The sequence below is a fragment of the Bufo gargarizans genome, chromosome 5, assembly GCF_014858855.1.
Source record: "Bufo gargarizans isolate SCDJY-AF-19 chromosome 5, ASM1485885v1, whole genome shotgun sequence".
NCBI lineage: Eukaryota > Metazoa > Chordata > Amphibia > Anura > Bufonidae > Bufo > Bufo gargarizans.
Window position 1 is genome coordinate 6936816 of NC_058084.1, and position 14441 is coordinate 6951256.

The window sequence follows — 14441 nt, forward strand, 5'->3', positions numbered from 1 at the left end:
TGGGGGTGCCGGGTGTCGGGACCCCCAACGATCTGTTAGCTCTTATACTGTGGATTAGGGAAACCATATATTTTAGGGTATAGACCGTATAGACGGCATGTTTCAGGTTATAACCTTTTTTTTTTTTTTTTTTGGAGGGAGGTTCAGGTGCATTTTTGGATTGCTTAACGCAACCCAGAGAAGCAAGATGGTTGTCGAATGTCCTGCCTTCTGAAAGGATTTTGTGTGAATTATTTTGGCTGTGGTTATTACTATTTGGCCCTAATATTGGGCACCAGCCGTTGTCGCAGTGCCCATAGATAGTGAAACAATCATCTGGATCAGGTGGTTGCCGTCTAATGTCTTGTTTCACACTCCTCTTATTGGACCTAGCCTCTGTCTAGATGTCATTTATGTGGGTACGCATCAATGGCTAATCTAAATGTGGCGCCATCAAACTGCCGCCCATCACATTCGGGCAGGGTTGGGTGCCGATAGAAGGTCACTGTTGTGTGATACAATGAGATTATCGTTTCCTTGTCTCAAGATTTTACTAGGTTTCCTTTTTTCCTTTCTTTGAAGGTTTATTGGCCTCGAAAGCCGTGGTACTTGATGACGCAGAAAAGAAGCAGCAAGCCACCGAACAGCCTGCAAAGCAGGAAGAGGTATGAAATGGGCGAGTGTGGACCCACATCAGGGCTGTACCTTACTGAACCTTAAACCAGTGCCTGTTTCCGGTGCAAAAGCTTTCCAACTGCACAAGTGGAAGGCCGTATGTCTACCCTGTATCGCCCGTCTGGCCCCATGTCGCTCACCCTTCTGATCATCCACATATACATCAGCCAATACTGTGCTTTACTTGTCTTTTACAATGTTATGCCATATCTTCTACCTCCTGGCCACCACTAGAAAGGATTAGGGTGGCTGCTTAGTTGCACTGCTTTTTGGGAAACTATTTTTTTTTTAATTATCTTAAAGAGGCTCTGACACCATGATCAACCCTATTAAACCAGGCCTATAACCTGGTAGGGTTGATCATGCTGTTTAAAACTATGCCTGTCTTGCCACTGTAGAAACTTTGGACAACCTGAGTTCTTGTGCCTGCGCAAATGAGATCAAACCCGGCAACTGCGCACTGGGAATTTAAGCTGCTCGCCGTGATGTCTAAGTGGAGGGAGGGGGGTTGGGCTATAGAGGCATGCATACTCTTCGGTGCTCAAACTGCTACAGCCCGCCTCTTGGTGCACCAAATTCTAATCTGCGTAACAATAGAAGTACACATTTCTCCACAACGCTGGCACCTAATGTGGTAAGACAAGGTATCGTTTTAGACAGCATGATCAACCCTACCAGGCTATACGCCTGGTTTAATAGGTTTGATCATGGTGACAGAGGCTCCTTAATAAGTAGCCATGTCCCGCAGTGCATCAAAATCGAGCACAGACTCTGAACCAGCAGCTTTTTTTTTGGGGAGATTGAAGATGTCTGGCAGCCAGCTGAATTTTAAAGGGGTTGTCCAAGGTTACTAAAACATGGCTGCCTTCTTCCAAAAACAGCACTTCCGCAGCCCATGTTTGGTATCGCAGCTCAGCTCAATGGAAGTGAATGGAGCTGATCTGCAATGCAACACCTGGACAGGAGTGCCACGGTTTTTAAAAGAAAGCAGCCATGTTTACCCCTCTTTATAATGCGCGTGACTTGCGTGTATACAGTAGGTAAATCAGAGTATTCAAGTATGCAGATTTAAACTCTAAAATAGGAACTAGGGATGAGCGAATCGACTTCGGATGAAACATCCGCAGTCGATTTGCATAAAACTTTGTTCCCGTACTGTACGGAGCAGGAGCTCTGTACAGTATTAGAATGTATTGGCTCCGATGAGACAAAGTTATTGCTTTGTGAAGTCTCGCGAGACTTCGGGTAATAACGTCATAAATTATTTGTACTGTAAAAAAACATTTCCCGAACTCTGGTTCGCTTCCAACTGGTACCTTGGAACTGAACCCGAGTTCGGGAAATGTTTTTTTACAGTACAAATTAATTTATTAAGCAATAACTTCGGCTCATCAGAGCCAACACATTCTAATACTGTACGGAGCTCCTGCTCCGTACAGTACGGGAACAAAGTTTTTATGCGAATCGACTTCGGATGTTTCATCCGGTTGATTCGCTCATCCCTAATAGAAGCAATGCTTAAAACATAAAGTAAAAAAAAAAAAATCTAAGTATTCTTTAAGGACAATGATGTCAGATCCCAAATACGGCAATGTTACAGGTGGCTTATGCAGAATGTAAAAATTTGGAACATTTTTTATTATTAATATTCGCCCCTTAAGTCCTATGTCAAATCACGTGGATGGATCTATGTGAAGGAATTATGTATAATTATGTTATGCATTCATGGGAAGTAGAAAATCTGTTGCTTATGTTTTGCCTCCAGAATATTTTTTTATTTTACTTTTTTGTCTCTTGTCACTTAAAGGGGATGCCCCAGGAACAAATTCATCACCTACCCCAGTGATCACAAGAATGGAGTTCCCTAAGTCCCTTTTGTGAATTGAGTGGTAGTGTGCATGCGTGACCACCGCGCCATTCACTTATAGGACTGCCAGAGATAGCGGAGCGCTGTACTTGGCATCCTGTAGACAGGGAATGGAGAAGGGGGTCCCAGATTTGCACTATAGCGCTGCATTCTCGTGGTCAGTGAGGGTCCCAGTGGTTGTGTAGCCAGAAGTAAAGGGCAGAGATAAGGAAATGTGTCTGCTGGATCAGACTACACATTGTTTGTTGTCTGTTACCATGGAGACACACGATCTTCAGATTAAAAAAGAGGTTTGAAATTTTGAAGTGAACGGGTCGCTTCGTTTTCATTTTAGCTGCATTGAGATAATGAAACAAATGTTTGCGAAGAGTGGACATTGCTTTATATTGTATTTACTGCCATTAGATTGTAAGCTCCTCTGAGCAGGGACAAATATGTGCAAGGCACTAGCAACGTAAAGCACATCGGGTTACATAACCTACATTGGAAGCCACTTAATTTTTTTTTGTAGCTCAGCCGTTTTCTGTTAAATAAGACTACACTGCAGTACCAGACACAGCCTGTGGACAAGAGTGGCGCTATTTCTGTAAAAAACAAAACAAAAAAAACCTTTTTAATATGTTCATTTAATGCAAGCCAATGCACTTAGACACGAGGGAAGGGTTAGTGGTAGGGGGGACTCCCATTCGGATGATCAAATAATAATAATAAAAAAAATAAAACCTTGGGAATAATCCATTGGGGACAAGGAGTGCTGATAAATGTTACCCCCAGAGAAGTGTTCCTTGTTTCTTTATAACGAGGAGAAAAGAAATTTCCATAAATCAGTGCACTGTGACTTTTGCATTTTTATTTTTTTTAAATGTTTTTAACCTTTTAATCGTCTTTCTTTTGAAACTATTTGAATAACGAAACTATTTTTACTCTAAAAAAAACAAAAAACAAAGCCATACAAGAAAGAAATGCAGTTCTTTGATACTGCCATTTTTTTTTTAAAGTACATTTTAACATTTTTGGGCAAAAAAAAAAAATCTTTTTAATATTGTCATCGTGGCTGCCTTCAAAAGGGCGTTTTTACTGGGTAAGGCTTCTCTCACACTAGAGGCAGACTTCTCCGGCGGGAGAACAGCCTGCCGGATCCGTGCTGCCGCTAGTGCACGCGTTGTGCCACAGGTCCGCTCCGGTTCAACTGACTATAATGGGGGCTGTCTGGAGTTCCGCCGGCAGCACGGCAAACATGCCGAGAGGCGGGGAGAATAAAACTACGACATGTCGTAGTTTTATTACAGCCGCCTCTCGGCATGTTTGCCGTGCTGCCGTCGGAACTCCGGCCCGCCCCCATTATAGTCAGTTGGGCCGGAGCGGTAGTCCGGGGGCACACGTGCACTAGCGGCAGCACGGATCCGGCAGATTGTTTTCCCGCCTGAACAGCCTGCCGGAGAAGTATGCTAGTGTGAAAGTAGCCCAATATATTATAATTTTTTGCTGTTATAGGATTACCAGTGGAAAAAGTGAATTTTATTTCCTATGGTATAAAAATATTTTAAAATATTTCATAATTTACTTTGTATCCGTTAATTTTGACCCTGTAGCTGACCTGAAACCACCATCTGTCGCGTTTGCTGTTTCAATATCTTCATTTATCTTATTTTAACTTTTTTTTTATTTATTTTTTAAAGATCGTTTTTCGCTTCTGGTGCTATGTCTTGAAAATAATGTGATATTCATGTGATATTTATATTGAGCCACAAGGTTTGCAAAAATGTGAATGTCCGCTGCTTGTACCTCGCTGTGGAGGGAGGGGGGTTTATACAGAGTAATAATTGAGCCATATAATTCTTAAACATGCTTCTTTTACATTGATTTATAAGGGAACGCATAGGTAAGCAAAAAAAATGGAAGCCACCCCCTTTCTTAGTATGACTGATTTATAGTTACAGGATTTTTATTCCACATTTTGGATGTTTATACCCCGTCATACAGTTAGTATCCAATGTTGCCTTAAAGGGGTTTTCCAGGACTTTAATATTGATGACCCGATACGAATTGATTTGTCTCATTAAGCAAGCTTCGAGACCTGTGATGGGGCGTTCCTGAAGTGGAGGACGCTCCACTCACTGCGTGATTGACAGGGCCGGACATTTTTTTTTTATACGTGAGGTACATAATGGAGTTGCTTACTATTAATGTGAAGAAAAAGGGGGTCAGTCAGCCCATCCCAATGTGCAGGTGCGCGCTGCCATGGCTAGAAACACAAAGAAAAAAAACGCAATGCAACAGCACTCTGCAAACCATATAAAGTACAATAATGCCATAGTAATAGAAAGTATTCTGGTGCTAATGCTACGCTTATTTTGCAAATCGGAGACTCTTGGCAAAAAACATTTTGTACAAAATTATTTGGGCCCGTCTGCCACACGTCAAGGCGATCTCTGTAAGACGGGAACCTAACACTAAATGCTACCTGTTATGTGCCATGACGGCCACCATAAAATTCAGGGAGTGTGGGTTCCACATGCATACTGGGTCCACTCTGCTTTTTATCATTTTTGGTGCCAAAATAGCCTCCATTAAATTCAGGGGATGCATTATTGTACTTTATTTGGTTTGCAGAGTACTGTTGCATTGTTTTGTTTTTTTACTATTAATGTGAGGCACATAGTTTTATCAGTTTGGACCTCCATTTGGCTCATATTCATGGTAAATAACCCCATCATGTACCTCACATTAACTCCATGTTGCCTATTATGTGAGGAGGTACATGATGGGGTTACTTACAATTAATGTGAGGCACATGTTGTTAATTTTGAACCTCAGTGTGCGCCTCCCATTAATACTAAGTAACCTAATCAGGTATCTCACACATTAAAGGGGTTATCCAAGTTCTATAATGCCCCCCTCCCCATATGCCCGGGCACCTCACAGAGGTTGTGCTTACCTCGCTCCCTGTTATCCGTGTCGCTTCTCATACCGGCACGGCCGCCTCTGCATCTCCCCGTCACGCAGATGAAAAAAAACAGGGACAGCCAATAGCAGGCTGTGATGGGAACAAGCCTCCCTAGCATCACCCGCAATGCTAGGGAGGATAGTTCCCTTCGCAGCCTGCTATTGCCCCCCCCCCCCCCCCCCCGCACGTCGGATATTTTCATCCGCACGACGGGGAGATGCAGCGGCGGCCGTTCAGGCATCAGAAGCAACGCACATCCCTGGGAACACGGTAACTACAACCTCTGTGGAGGGGTCTGGGCATATGAAGGGCATTATAGAACTTGGATAACCCCTTTAATCCCATTATATGAGAAGCTACTCATAATAAGTTAATGTCCCCTCGCGCTCCCTCCGTCCCTGTCCCCTCGCCCTCCCTCCGTCCCTGTCCCCTCGCCCTCCCTCCGTCCCTGTCCCCTCGCCCTCCCTCCGTCCCTGTCCCCTCGCCCTCCCTCCGTCCCTGTCCCCTCGCCCTCCCTCCGTCCCTGTCCCCCACTGAACTGATATTGAGGATGGGTCATCATTATTTAACTTCCGGGAAAACCCTTTAAAGTAAAGCTTTAGCTTTGGTGTGAACTCTCCACAGTGATGCAACATGAAGATTGCAAATGTCAAGCTGCCCGTTGCTGCCAACGATGGCGAATGCGGTCACCTAGAAATCCAACAGGTCTTTCTGCCAACTGTTGCTTTGTGGTCTTTGTAACTTGTGGGTGCAACCTGCTGTCTTTGGGTTATACATAAGAAGAGGGGGCACAGGAAGTAGCATTTGATTGGCACAATCGTCCTAACTAATCCTGCATAAGGAAGGAATAGCGGTCAAGCAATCCACGGTTCATCTGATCGCTACCTAAAGCAGATAGCCAGCCTTACTCTCTTGTATCTGCCCTTCTGTAGGATCAGGCTACCCAGTGTTTGTTTCTAGTCTTCAAAGGGATTTCCAGGAAATGAAACGGGAATCAGTTACTCATGTCACCGATCCCCAATTATGTTCTGATACTACTATTACTGCCACTGCTCTCCATTTCCTGGACCTGGTCTGCCTGTCAGCCAATCACTGGGCTCAGCAGTGACCCCGCCTCAGCTAGTGATTGGCTGAACGGTCAGTCTAAGTCATTTCCTGTGTGTTGAGCCCAGGAAGTGCAGAGCAGCAGGGACCAGAGCAGCTTGGAGAAAACTTCTCTAAACCAAGTCTGTATAGGAACCGTATGCTCAAAACGGTAGATACTATATTGAACTGATAAAGATCTGTTAGTTTTTTTTGTAATTTAATCCACCACATAAACAGCACATGAAGGTCGTACACTGGGGGGGATGTTATTTTTTGTCTTACTGTACTTTCTAAAAGGACATGACTGTCATTTTCCTGTGACCTCACTTTCTATAGAACTGATGATGTATGCAACGTTTCATGTAGTTGATGTGCAATAAAACGTGTTTGCTGACATGTTGTGGCTATAATTCATATCCTGCCGATTCCTGGATTTGATGTATTTATGTCAAAACGCGATGCACCTTTTTTTTTTTTTTGTAGCTTGAAGGGTCAAATACTGGAGCGTTATCTCCTGGTATCATCCATTGTGTTTTATTTTTATTTTTTAACTGAGGAGTCTGTTTTTGGACCTTAACCAGCACTATGAGCCCTTTGATGAAGAAATAGGGCCAGGAACCAAAAGGACAGATGAAGGATCAGAGGCAACCGCTGCCAAAACTGCCCAGTCTTACGCATCTGTGTAGTCGACTACCTAAGAGCTAAGCTAATGACTCTAGGAGCATGGATGGTCCCGTTGTTTTACAGACCCTCTCTCATCTGCGTCTTAAATTGAAACCTTAATTAAAGGGTTTTTCCCTACTTCAACGTGTTTGAAATAATCCACCCACCCAGCGGGACCTTCGCTTGGTTCCGGCTCCATAGGTCTACTACGGTCTTCACTAAACTTCTGTCGGTGTCTTGAATTGGCATGTCACTGCTGGGTCATGTGCCGCTTGAGAACATGGCAGCTCTGTGGTCAGTTGTTGCCCGTGCCGCAAGTTTACATGCCAGGACCGAAGCCCAGTAAGAACAGTGGTGAACCCGTAGAACTAGAACCAAGTGCCGGGGAGCAGGTAGGTGAGCTTTCCTTGGCAGGTTCCAATGGGTGGGGGGCAAACAAACTGAGGTTGGAACATCCCTTATAAGCGGTGGTACATGACTTTTAACATGACTTCCAAAAACAGCGCCACAGTTGCCCACATTGGTTGTGTCTGGTATTGCAACTCTGAAGGAAATAGGGCTAAGCTGCAATGGCACACACAACCTGTAGACAGGCATGGTGCGGTTTTCCAGTTCTGGACATCCCCTCATATACAGTGGATCTTTAACCCCTATAATAGGTTTTGAGAGTATTTTTAGATGAACTTTTATATTTCTATTCAGAAGTGTATGGGATGTTATTTTTTCATGTTGTGTTATTTCTGTGTTCCAGTTGGGCTACTTACACACTAGCGTTTTTTTCTGGTATTGGGACTCTGACGGATATCTATACCGGAAAATAGAAACGCTAGTGTGAAAGTAGCCTTAAATTTTTGGGAGGGTTAAAAAAAAAATGCATGAGCAGAACAGCTGAAGGGGTTATCCAAAAATTTTTAATGATGTAAAAACAGCTACAAACGTTCTGAAAGTTGAAGCAAAAAACGTCTCCTTCCTTCTTTACACCGTTGATCCATTGCTGGTTCTCCAGCGACCTGCTGGCTTACAGTGACCGCTGTAGCATTTACCGTACATGCTGTCGTCTTATTTTTTCATTTATTCATAAAAAAAATTTAAGTTGAATAACTTTTCTGATTACATTTTTGCATTACTTCAGAGAGACACAAATACTTGTTAAATTTTCAAAAGTATATTCATTTTATTTTTAATGGGCACGTGTACGGTCAGAATTCGGTGATATGGTGACACGTCATAGTCTTGTGTGCGGATAGCTTTCATCAATCAAAATATAACCCCTTTATCTAAACTGTTGTAAATAATTCTACGGCGTAACGTTTCATTTGTAGAGTGTTATTGGACCTGTGCTGGAGGTAAAAGTGGGCGACCATTCACTGTGATGCTTTATTTTGTGTTTTCTGTGGTTGTGAAGTGTTTTGAAAGTCCCCTCCTATGTCTTTCTTCCCTTATTTTTTTTTTCCAATCTTTTTCTTTCATTCTTTGTTTTGTGCTTTCTTTTGTTCTTGTTTTATTTCTTTTTTTTTTTCTTTATTGCTATTGTTAGTTTTTTTTTTTCATTTTCATTCTTTCTTTCATGCTTTCTTTATTTATTTTTTTGTGCTTTTTCTTTCTCTGTCTTTCATGCTTTATTTCTTTTGTGCTTTGTTTCTTTCGTGATTGCTTTCTTTCTTGCGTGTTTTGTTTCTGGCTTTCTTTCATTTTTTATTCTTTCTTTCGTGCTTTTTTTTTTCTTTCTCTTTCTTTTGTGCTTTATTTTCTGCTTTGTTTCTTTCGTGCTTGCTTTGTTTCTTTCGTGCTTACTTTCTGTCTTTCTTTCTTTCATTTTCATTCTTTCATGCTTTCTTTCTTTTGTTTTCTTTTGTGCTTTTTCTGTCTTTTGTGCTTTCTTTCTTACGTGTCTTCTTTCTGGCTTTCTTTCATTTTTATTCTTTCTTTCGTGGTTTTACTTTTTCTTTCTCTTTTCTTTTGTGCTTTCTTTCTTTTCTGCTTTCTTTCTTTTCTGCTTTCTTTCTTTTCTGCTTTCTTTCTTTTCTGCTTTGTATCGTGCTTACTTTCTTTCTGGCTTTCTTTTCATTTTTATTTATTTCGTGCTTTTTCTTTCGCACTTACTTTCTTTCTTATGTGTTTTCTTTCTTTCATTATTTCTTTGTTTTTCTTTCTGGCTTTCTTTCTTAACACTAAAATGTTTTTTGGGACTTCAATATTTGTGTCCTATACTTAGAATATGAAATTGGTTGGGGTCCAGCTCCATCGAGTACCATTGTTTACTTGGCACAGCACCATACGTTTTTGGGGTGGCTGTTCCTGGTATGACCGCTCACTGCAACTCAGTCTCATTTAAATGGGGTTTTCTGGTAATAATTTTATTTTTTGTAATTGCCGTAGCCCGCCTCCTGGCTTCAGCAGTGACATGCTGCTTGTGACCACATCACTGTTGAAGCCAGTAATTGGCTGGAGCGGTGCATGTGACTATGTCCATGCACCCCCAGATGTAAACAGAGTGGGGACTGGAAGATCATAGCGGAGGACTGGAGAGATGTGGAGCAGGCAAGTATAAATCTTTTTTATTTTTTTAAAGGAGGCAGGTGGGGGCATGACATAGAATATAGTTAGTGGAAAACCCCTTTAAGTGAAGGGGACTGAGCTGCAATACCAGGCACAGCCAATATCAAATGTACGGAGCTTTGTCAGGTAAAAAAGTAAAGGGACTCGTCCCCTTCAGTTAGCTGATTGGAGGATTGCCAGCCGTTCAGGTATCGGTGACCTGTCCTAATATTGTAATTCAGGAAAACCCTTTTACAAATAAAATTACTCATTAAAAGTTATCAATAAAACGACTTTAGTTAAAAAAATAAAAAATTATTTTACAGTAGATTTTTTTAAGTGTAATATTTTTTTAAATCCCTATTACTTGTGGCTTTTATTCTTGCTCTTCACTTCTCTGCTTCATAGGATATCTCTTGTCTAAGCCTTGAACCCCGTTTAATGCAGATATAACTGTCATTTTATGTTTTTTTCATCTAGGCCATTACTCCCAAACACCAGAGTCAAATTGAAGCAGATATATGCCATTCTAGTACGGCAGCGAACCCCTTGCTGTTGCCGCCATCTTTGTCTTCCGGGAAGTCTCGCAGCAAGAAAGACAAACAGGAGTCTGTGGACGCCTCAGGGTGTAAAAAGTCCCCGTCATTATCCATTACTGACCCACTGCTAAACCAAGGCGAGAATCTGCCATTTGTATCCAATCTCCTTCCTCATGTCGCCATAAAAAGTGTTCAGACAGTGTTTTATAATTGAATTGCAGGGTCGGTTACAGGGCGGTATATGTCACGACAGTATATAATGTACAGAAAGACGTGAAGTCACCCTATGATGTTAAAGGGGTTCTGTCATCTGAGATATTGGTGGCACATGGCGATTCGAGATAGGTGTGGGTCCCACCTCTAGGACCTGCTCCTTTCTTTAGCACAGGGCCCCCCAAATGAACGAGAGCGATCCAAACAAGTATGGCCGCCCTCCACTCACTTCTGTGGGAGTTTCAAAAATAGCAGTTTATCTCCTCAATTCCCATAGAGCTGAATGGAGAGATGGCTGTTCATGCGCAGAGCGCTTCCCATTCTCTTCTGTTTTTCGGAACACCTCATTGAAGCGAATAGAGAGCACACCGTGCATGCGCGATTCGCGCCCGTTCATCTTGGGGGCTCCATTCTATAGATAGGTGTGGTTTCCTAGCAATATGCCACCAGTATCTCAGGTGGTATCTCAGGGTTGTGCTGACTGAACCCCCCACCTTTTATTACCTGTCTGCCAAACAGCTCTTCATCCTGCCCCCCTGGACCAAGCATGCATGTGTTTTGATGAATGGGGAGATGGTAATAATGGTAGGTTCACACCTCCGTTTATCAGATTCAGTGTTCATGGCTGGATCCCCTTGACTATAAGGGGATCCGGCTGCTGTCTGGCATAAGTGTCGATTTTCAGCCGGCATGCAACAGTTTTTGTCCAGTATTTTGCTGGAAAACAGCCAGATCCCATTATAATCGAAGGGTCCGGCGGGGAATGGCAGTATCCGACTAGGCCAGATCCGGTGAACTCTGGCAGGCTGGTCTCTTCTGGAGCAGCCTGCCGAATCTGATAATCCGAGCTGTAAAACTACCCTAACTGAATGCTTGACACTTCCCATGGGATGAAAGGATCGGACATGTTGTAATCAAACTTGTCTGATTCCCCTCTCCCCCCCCCCCCCCCAGGCTAGAGTCTGGACACTACCATAACATTAGTCGGCCAATATCGCCAAAATTGACTGGTTCTGCTAATTTTTCTTTAAAGTGTATGGTCACATTTAAGCATGGCTGTCACCTCTCCTGACAGGTCAGGTTTAGCATTCTCCATGTAATAACCATTCTGGAGCATCTGTACTTGGAGCTCGGCATTGTGGCTTACTCTGTTATTCCTCCTAGAACAAACTGACAAGTAGATGTTACCTTTCTCAGAGGAGCGTGTCCCTTCACAGTCTTATACTGGCAGCACTGCTTGGACAATATCCGACTGTAAGGACATGCCCCAAACTGGTAATACACAGTTGCCAAAGTACTCAAAGATTCTTAAAGGGTTGGCAGGGGTCCGATACCTAGGACCCCCAGCGATCAGCTGTAAGAAGAGGTTGGGCACTCGGTGAGCGCCGCGGCATCTTCCCACTATACATCGGTCACATCTTCAACTGAGCCCCGTAGAAGTGGATGGAGCTGAGCTGCGATACCAAGCACAGCCGGCTGCGCTCCCCAGAGCTATGGGGAGTGCGGTAGCTCCCTAAAACGGCTGATCGTGGGGGTGCTGGGACTCGAACGCCCGCCATTCTGAGGCTAGCTCATCATTATCATTTATCAGATAACCCCTTTAATGAAGCAAATCATCCAAGGTGCACCCACGCCTCTCCACACCCAGTATCAGATTCATAGCACTGGCAGGAAGTTTTTTTGGGCTATGTGAGCCCTCCTTAGGACGAGGCTTCCTAGTTAACTTGTATCTGCCTTTGTGAAGGAATTTGTCCCAAATCTCCCATGCCTTTTCATAGCTTATCTAGCTGTAGAATCCAACATGCCCGATCCTTCTTTCAGAACACCTCAACACACATTAGCTGATGGACCCATGTTGTGTATTGGCTGCGATGGACTGCGTGTAGTTAGAAACCTTGGGAAAAAAAACCAAACTTTAGCAATTGTAGTACAAAACAAAAACATGGAATAGATACAAAGTATCCATTATTTGCTACATTATAAAAAAAGTGCAATGTTTAGAACAATGGTAGGCCATTCCTGGTGTCCGTTTTTTAGTTTTTAAGGGTTATTTTTTAATATTGTGCTTTGAATAATTTTATTTTTGATGTATGTTTTTTTATAGTAGTGCGAATTATGTTTTGTTATTTGTGTAGATTACTTGAGATGTGCAATTGTTTATTCTACTAACTTTAGGTAAAACTTTTACTTTCATCTTGACTTTCTGCTATTTATCTTTGAGGTGATGGTTTCTTTTCTGAAAGATTAAAATGAATTTTTGGGATAGTTTTTTATTTTTTTGCGTATGTTCTTTTTTGGAAATCTAATTTAGTTTACTTACCCGACAAAGATTATTTGTTCCACTTCATAATCATTGAAAGCTCTTTCTTTATAGGTACGCCGCACAACTCAAATCTTTCTAGGCCTTCTGGGCGTAACAACCAAAGGCGAAGATCGCGGCGCCTTACATCGGAAACCTCTGGTGATGTTCTCCGCATGCCTTTCAGTGAGGGACAAAGCCTTTTAAGTTACACAGAAACTCCGCAAGACCTTTCCATACCTAAGGGTAATTAATACATTTCATGCGTGCCCTTCGGTCAGGGTCAAAAAATTGTTTTTCTCTATCTGCAATGCATTTTACACCAGTTTCAGCTTTTCTTTATTTTTATTTTTTTAATTTTTTAAAAATCTTAAAAAAAAAAAATGTAAATTATTAACGCAATCTCGTTTGACACCAGTTTCAGATTTTTTTAATTTATGATTTAGAAAATATTCTCAGCTCATATTACATAATTTCCAGAGTTTGGGTTTTTTTTTTTGTTTTGATTCTACAAATTTTTAAATATTTTTTGGGTTAATGATTTATTTAAAAAATATTTTTAACTCCTTTTACATCATTTCCATTTTTATACAGCTTTTGTCTTAGTTTAATTTTTTTTATTTTTATATATATATATATATATATATATATATATATATACACAAAAATTGTTAATATTGTACAGTGGAATGGTTGCCTACCTTCCCTGAGGACTTGCATCCGATTTACTTTTTTCTAACTGTGCTGCTGTTGTATTTGTGTGTGTGTATATATGTATGTATATATATATATATATATATATATATATATTATTATTTTTTTTTATTAATTTACCTTGTATTTTACACTAGATTTTTTTTGTTTGATTTACAGTTTATATTGCACTGGTTTCAGATTGTTATGTATGAAGTTTTTGGTTAATAATTTACCTCATTTTATAATCATTTCTTGTTTTTTAAGCTTTTTTTTTTTTTTTTTTTTCAGAATAATAAAAATATATCTTCAACCTGTTCTTAACACCAGTTCCATAATGTCAAAGATATCTTCAACTTATTTTAATGGCAGTTTCAGATTGTTTTTTATTTTTGTTTTTTTGATAATTTTAAAATTTTCAGCTCATTTTACATCTTTTCCAGTTTTTTTATAGTCTTTTTGGGGGGGGTTTAGAAAAAAAAAAAAACACATTTACAATGTATTTCAACATCAGATAATTTTTGACATTATAAACCATAAAAAAAAATTAAAAAAAGAAAACGCTCCCAGGTTTTTTGTTTTTTTTTATGAATTTTTAGTTTTTTTTGTAGATTCTCTCTGGATGGAGGGAGAGGGAGTAATGTAAAAATATTTACCTATTTTTGCACCTGTTTTAGATATGTTTAATATGACTTATGATTGATTTATTTATTCTTTTCATTATTATTATTCGGTCTTTGACTTTGCTTGTTGTTTTACAATGAAGAAAAATATTCATAAATGAGTATTTTGTGGCCTGACACGTTTAAATTGACATGGCAAAAGAAAACAGTCCCTTCACCACTCTCTTGAAGAGTTTTTTAATATTGCTGTTTCTGCAGACGCGCTTTCCCCGTTCTAGTTTCACCCACCAAAGACTTTCCCGACGTAATCAGCAGAATG

General features: G+C 41.0%; 1 protein-coding gene across 1 annotated transcript in view; it reads left to right on the forward strand.

Annotated features, from left to right (window-relative positions):
- PHF20L1 (PHD finger protein 20 like 1) overlaps positions 1-14441 on the forward strand; it is a 99513-nt gene that overhangs the window by 47826 nt on the left and 37246 nt on the right. Inside the window, 3 exon segments of the mRNA XM_044293980.1 lie at positions 562-644; positions 10236-10431; positions 12882-13052. Of these exon segments, the coding sequence (XP_044149915.1) occupies positions 562-644; positions 10236-10431; positions 12882-13052 (450 nt within the window).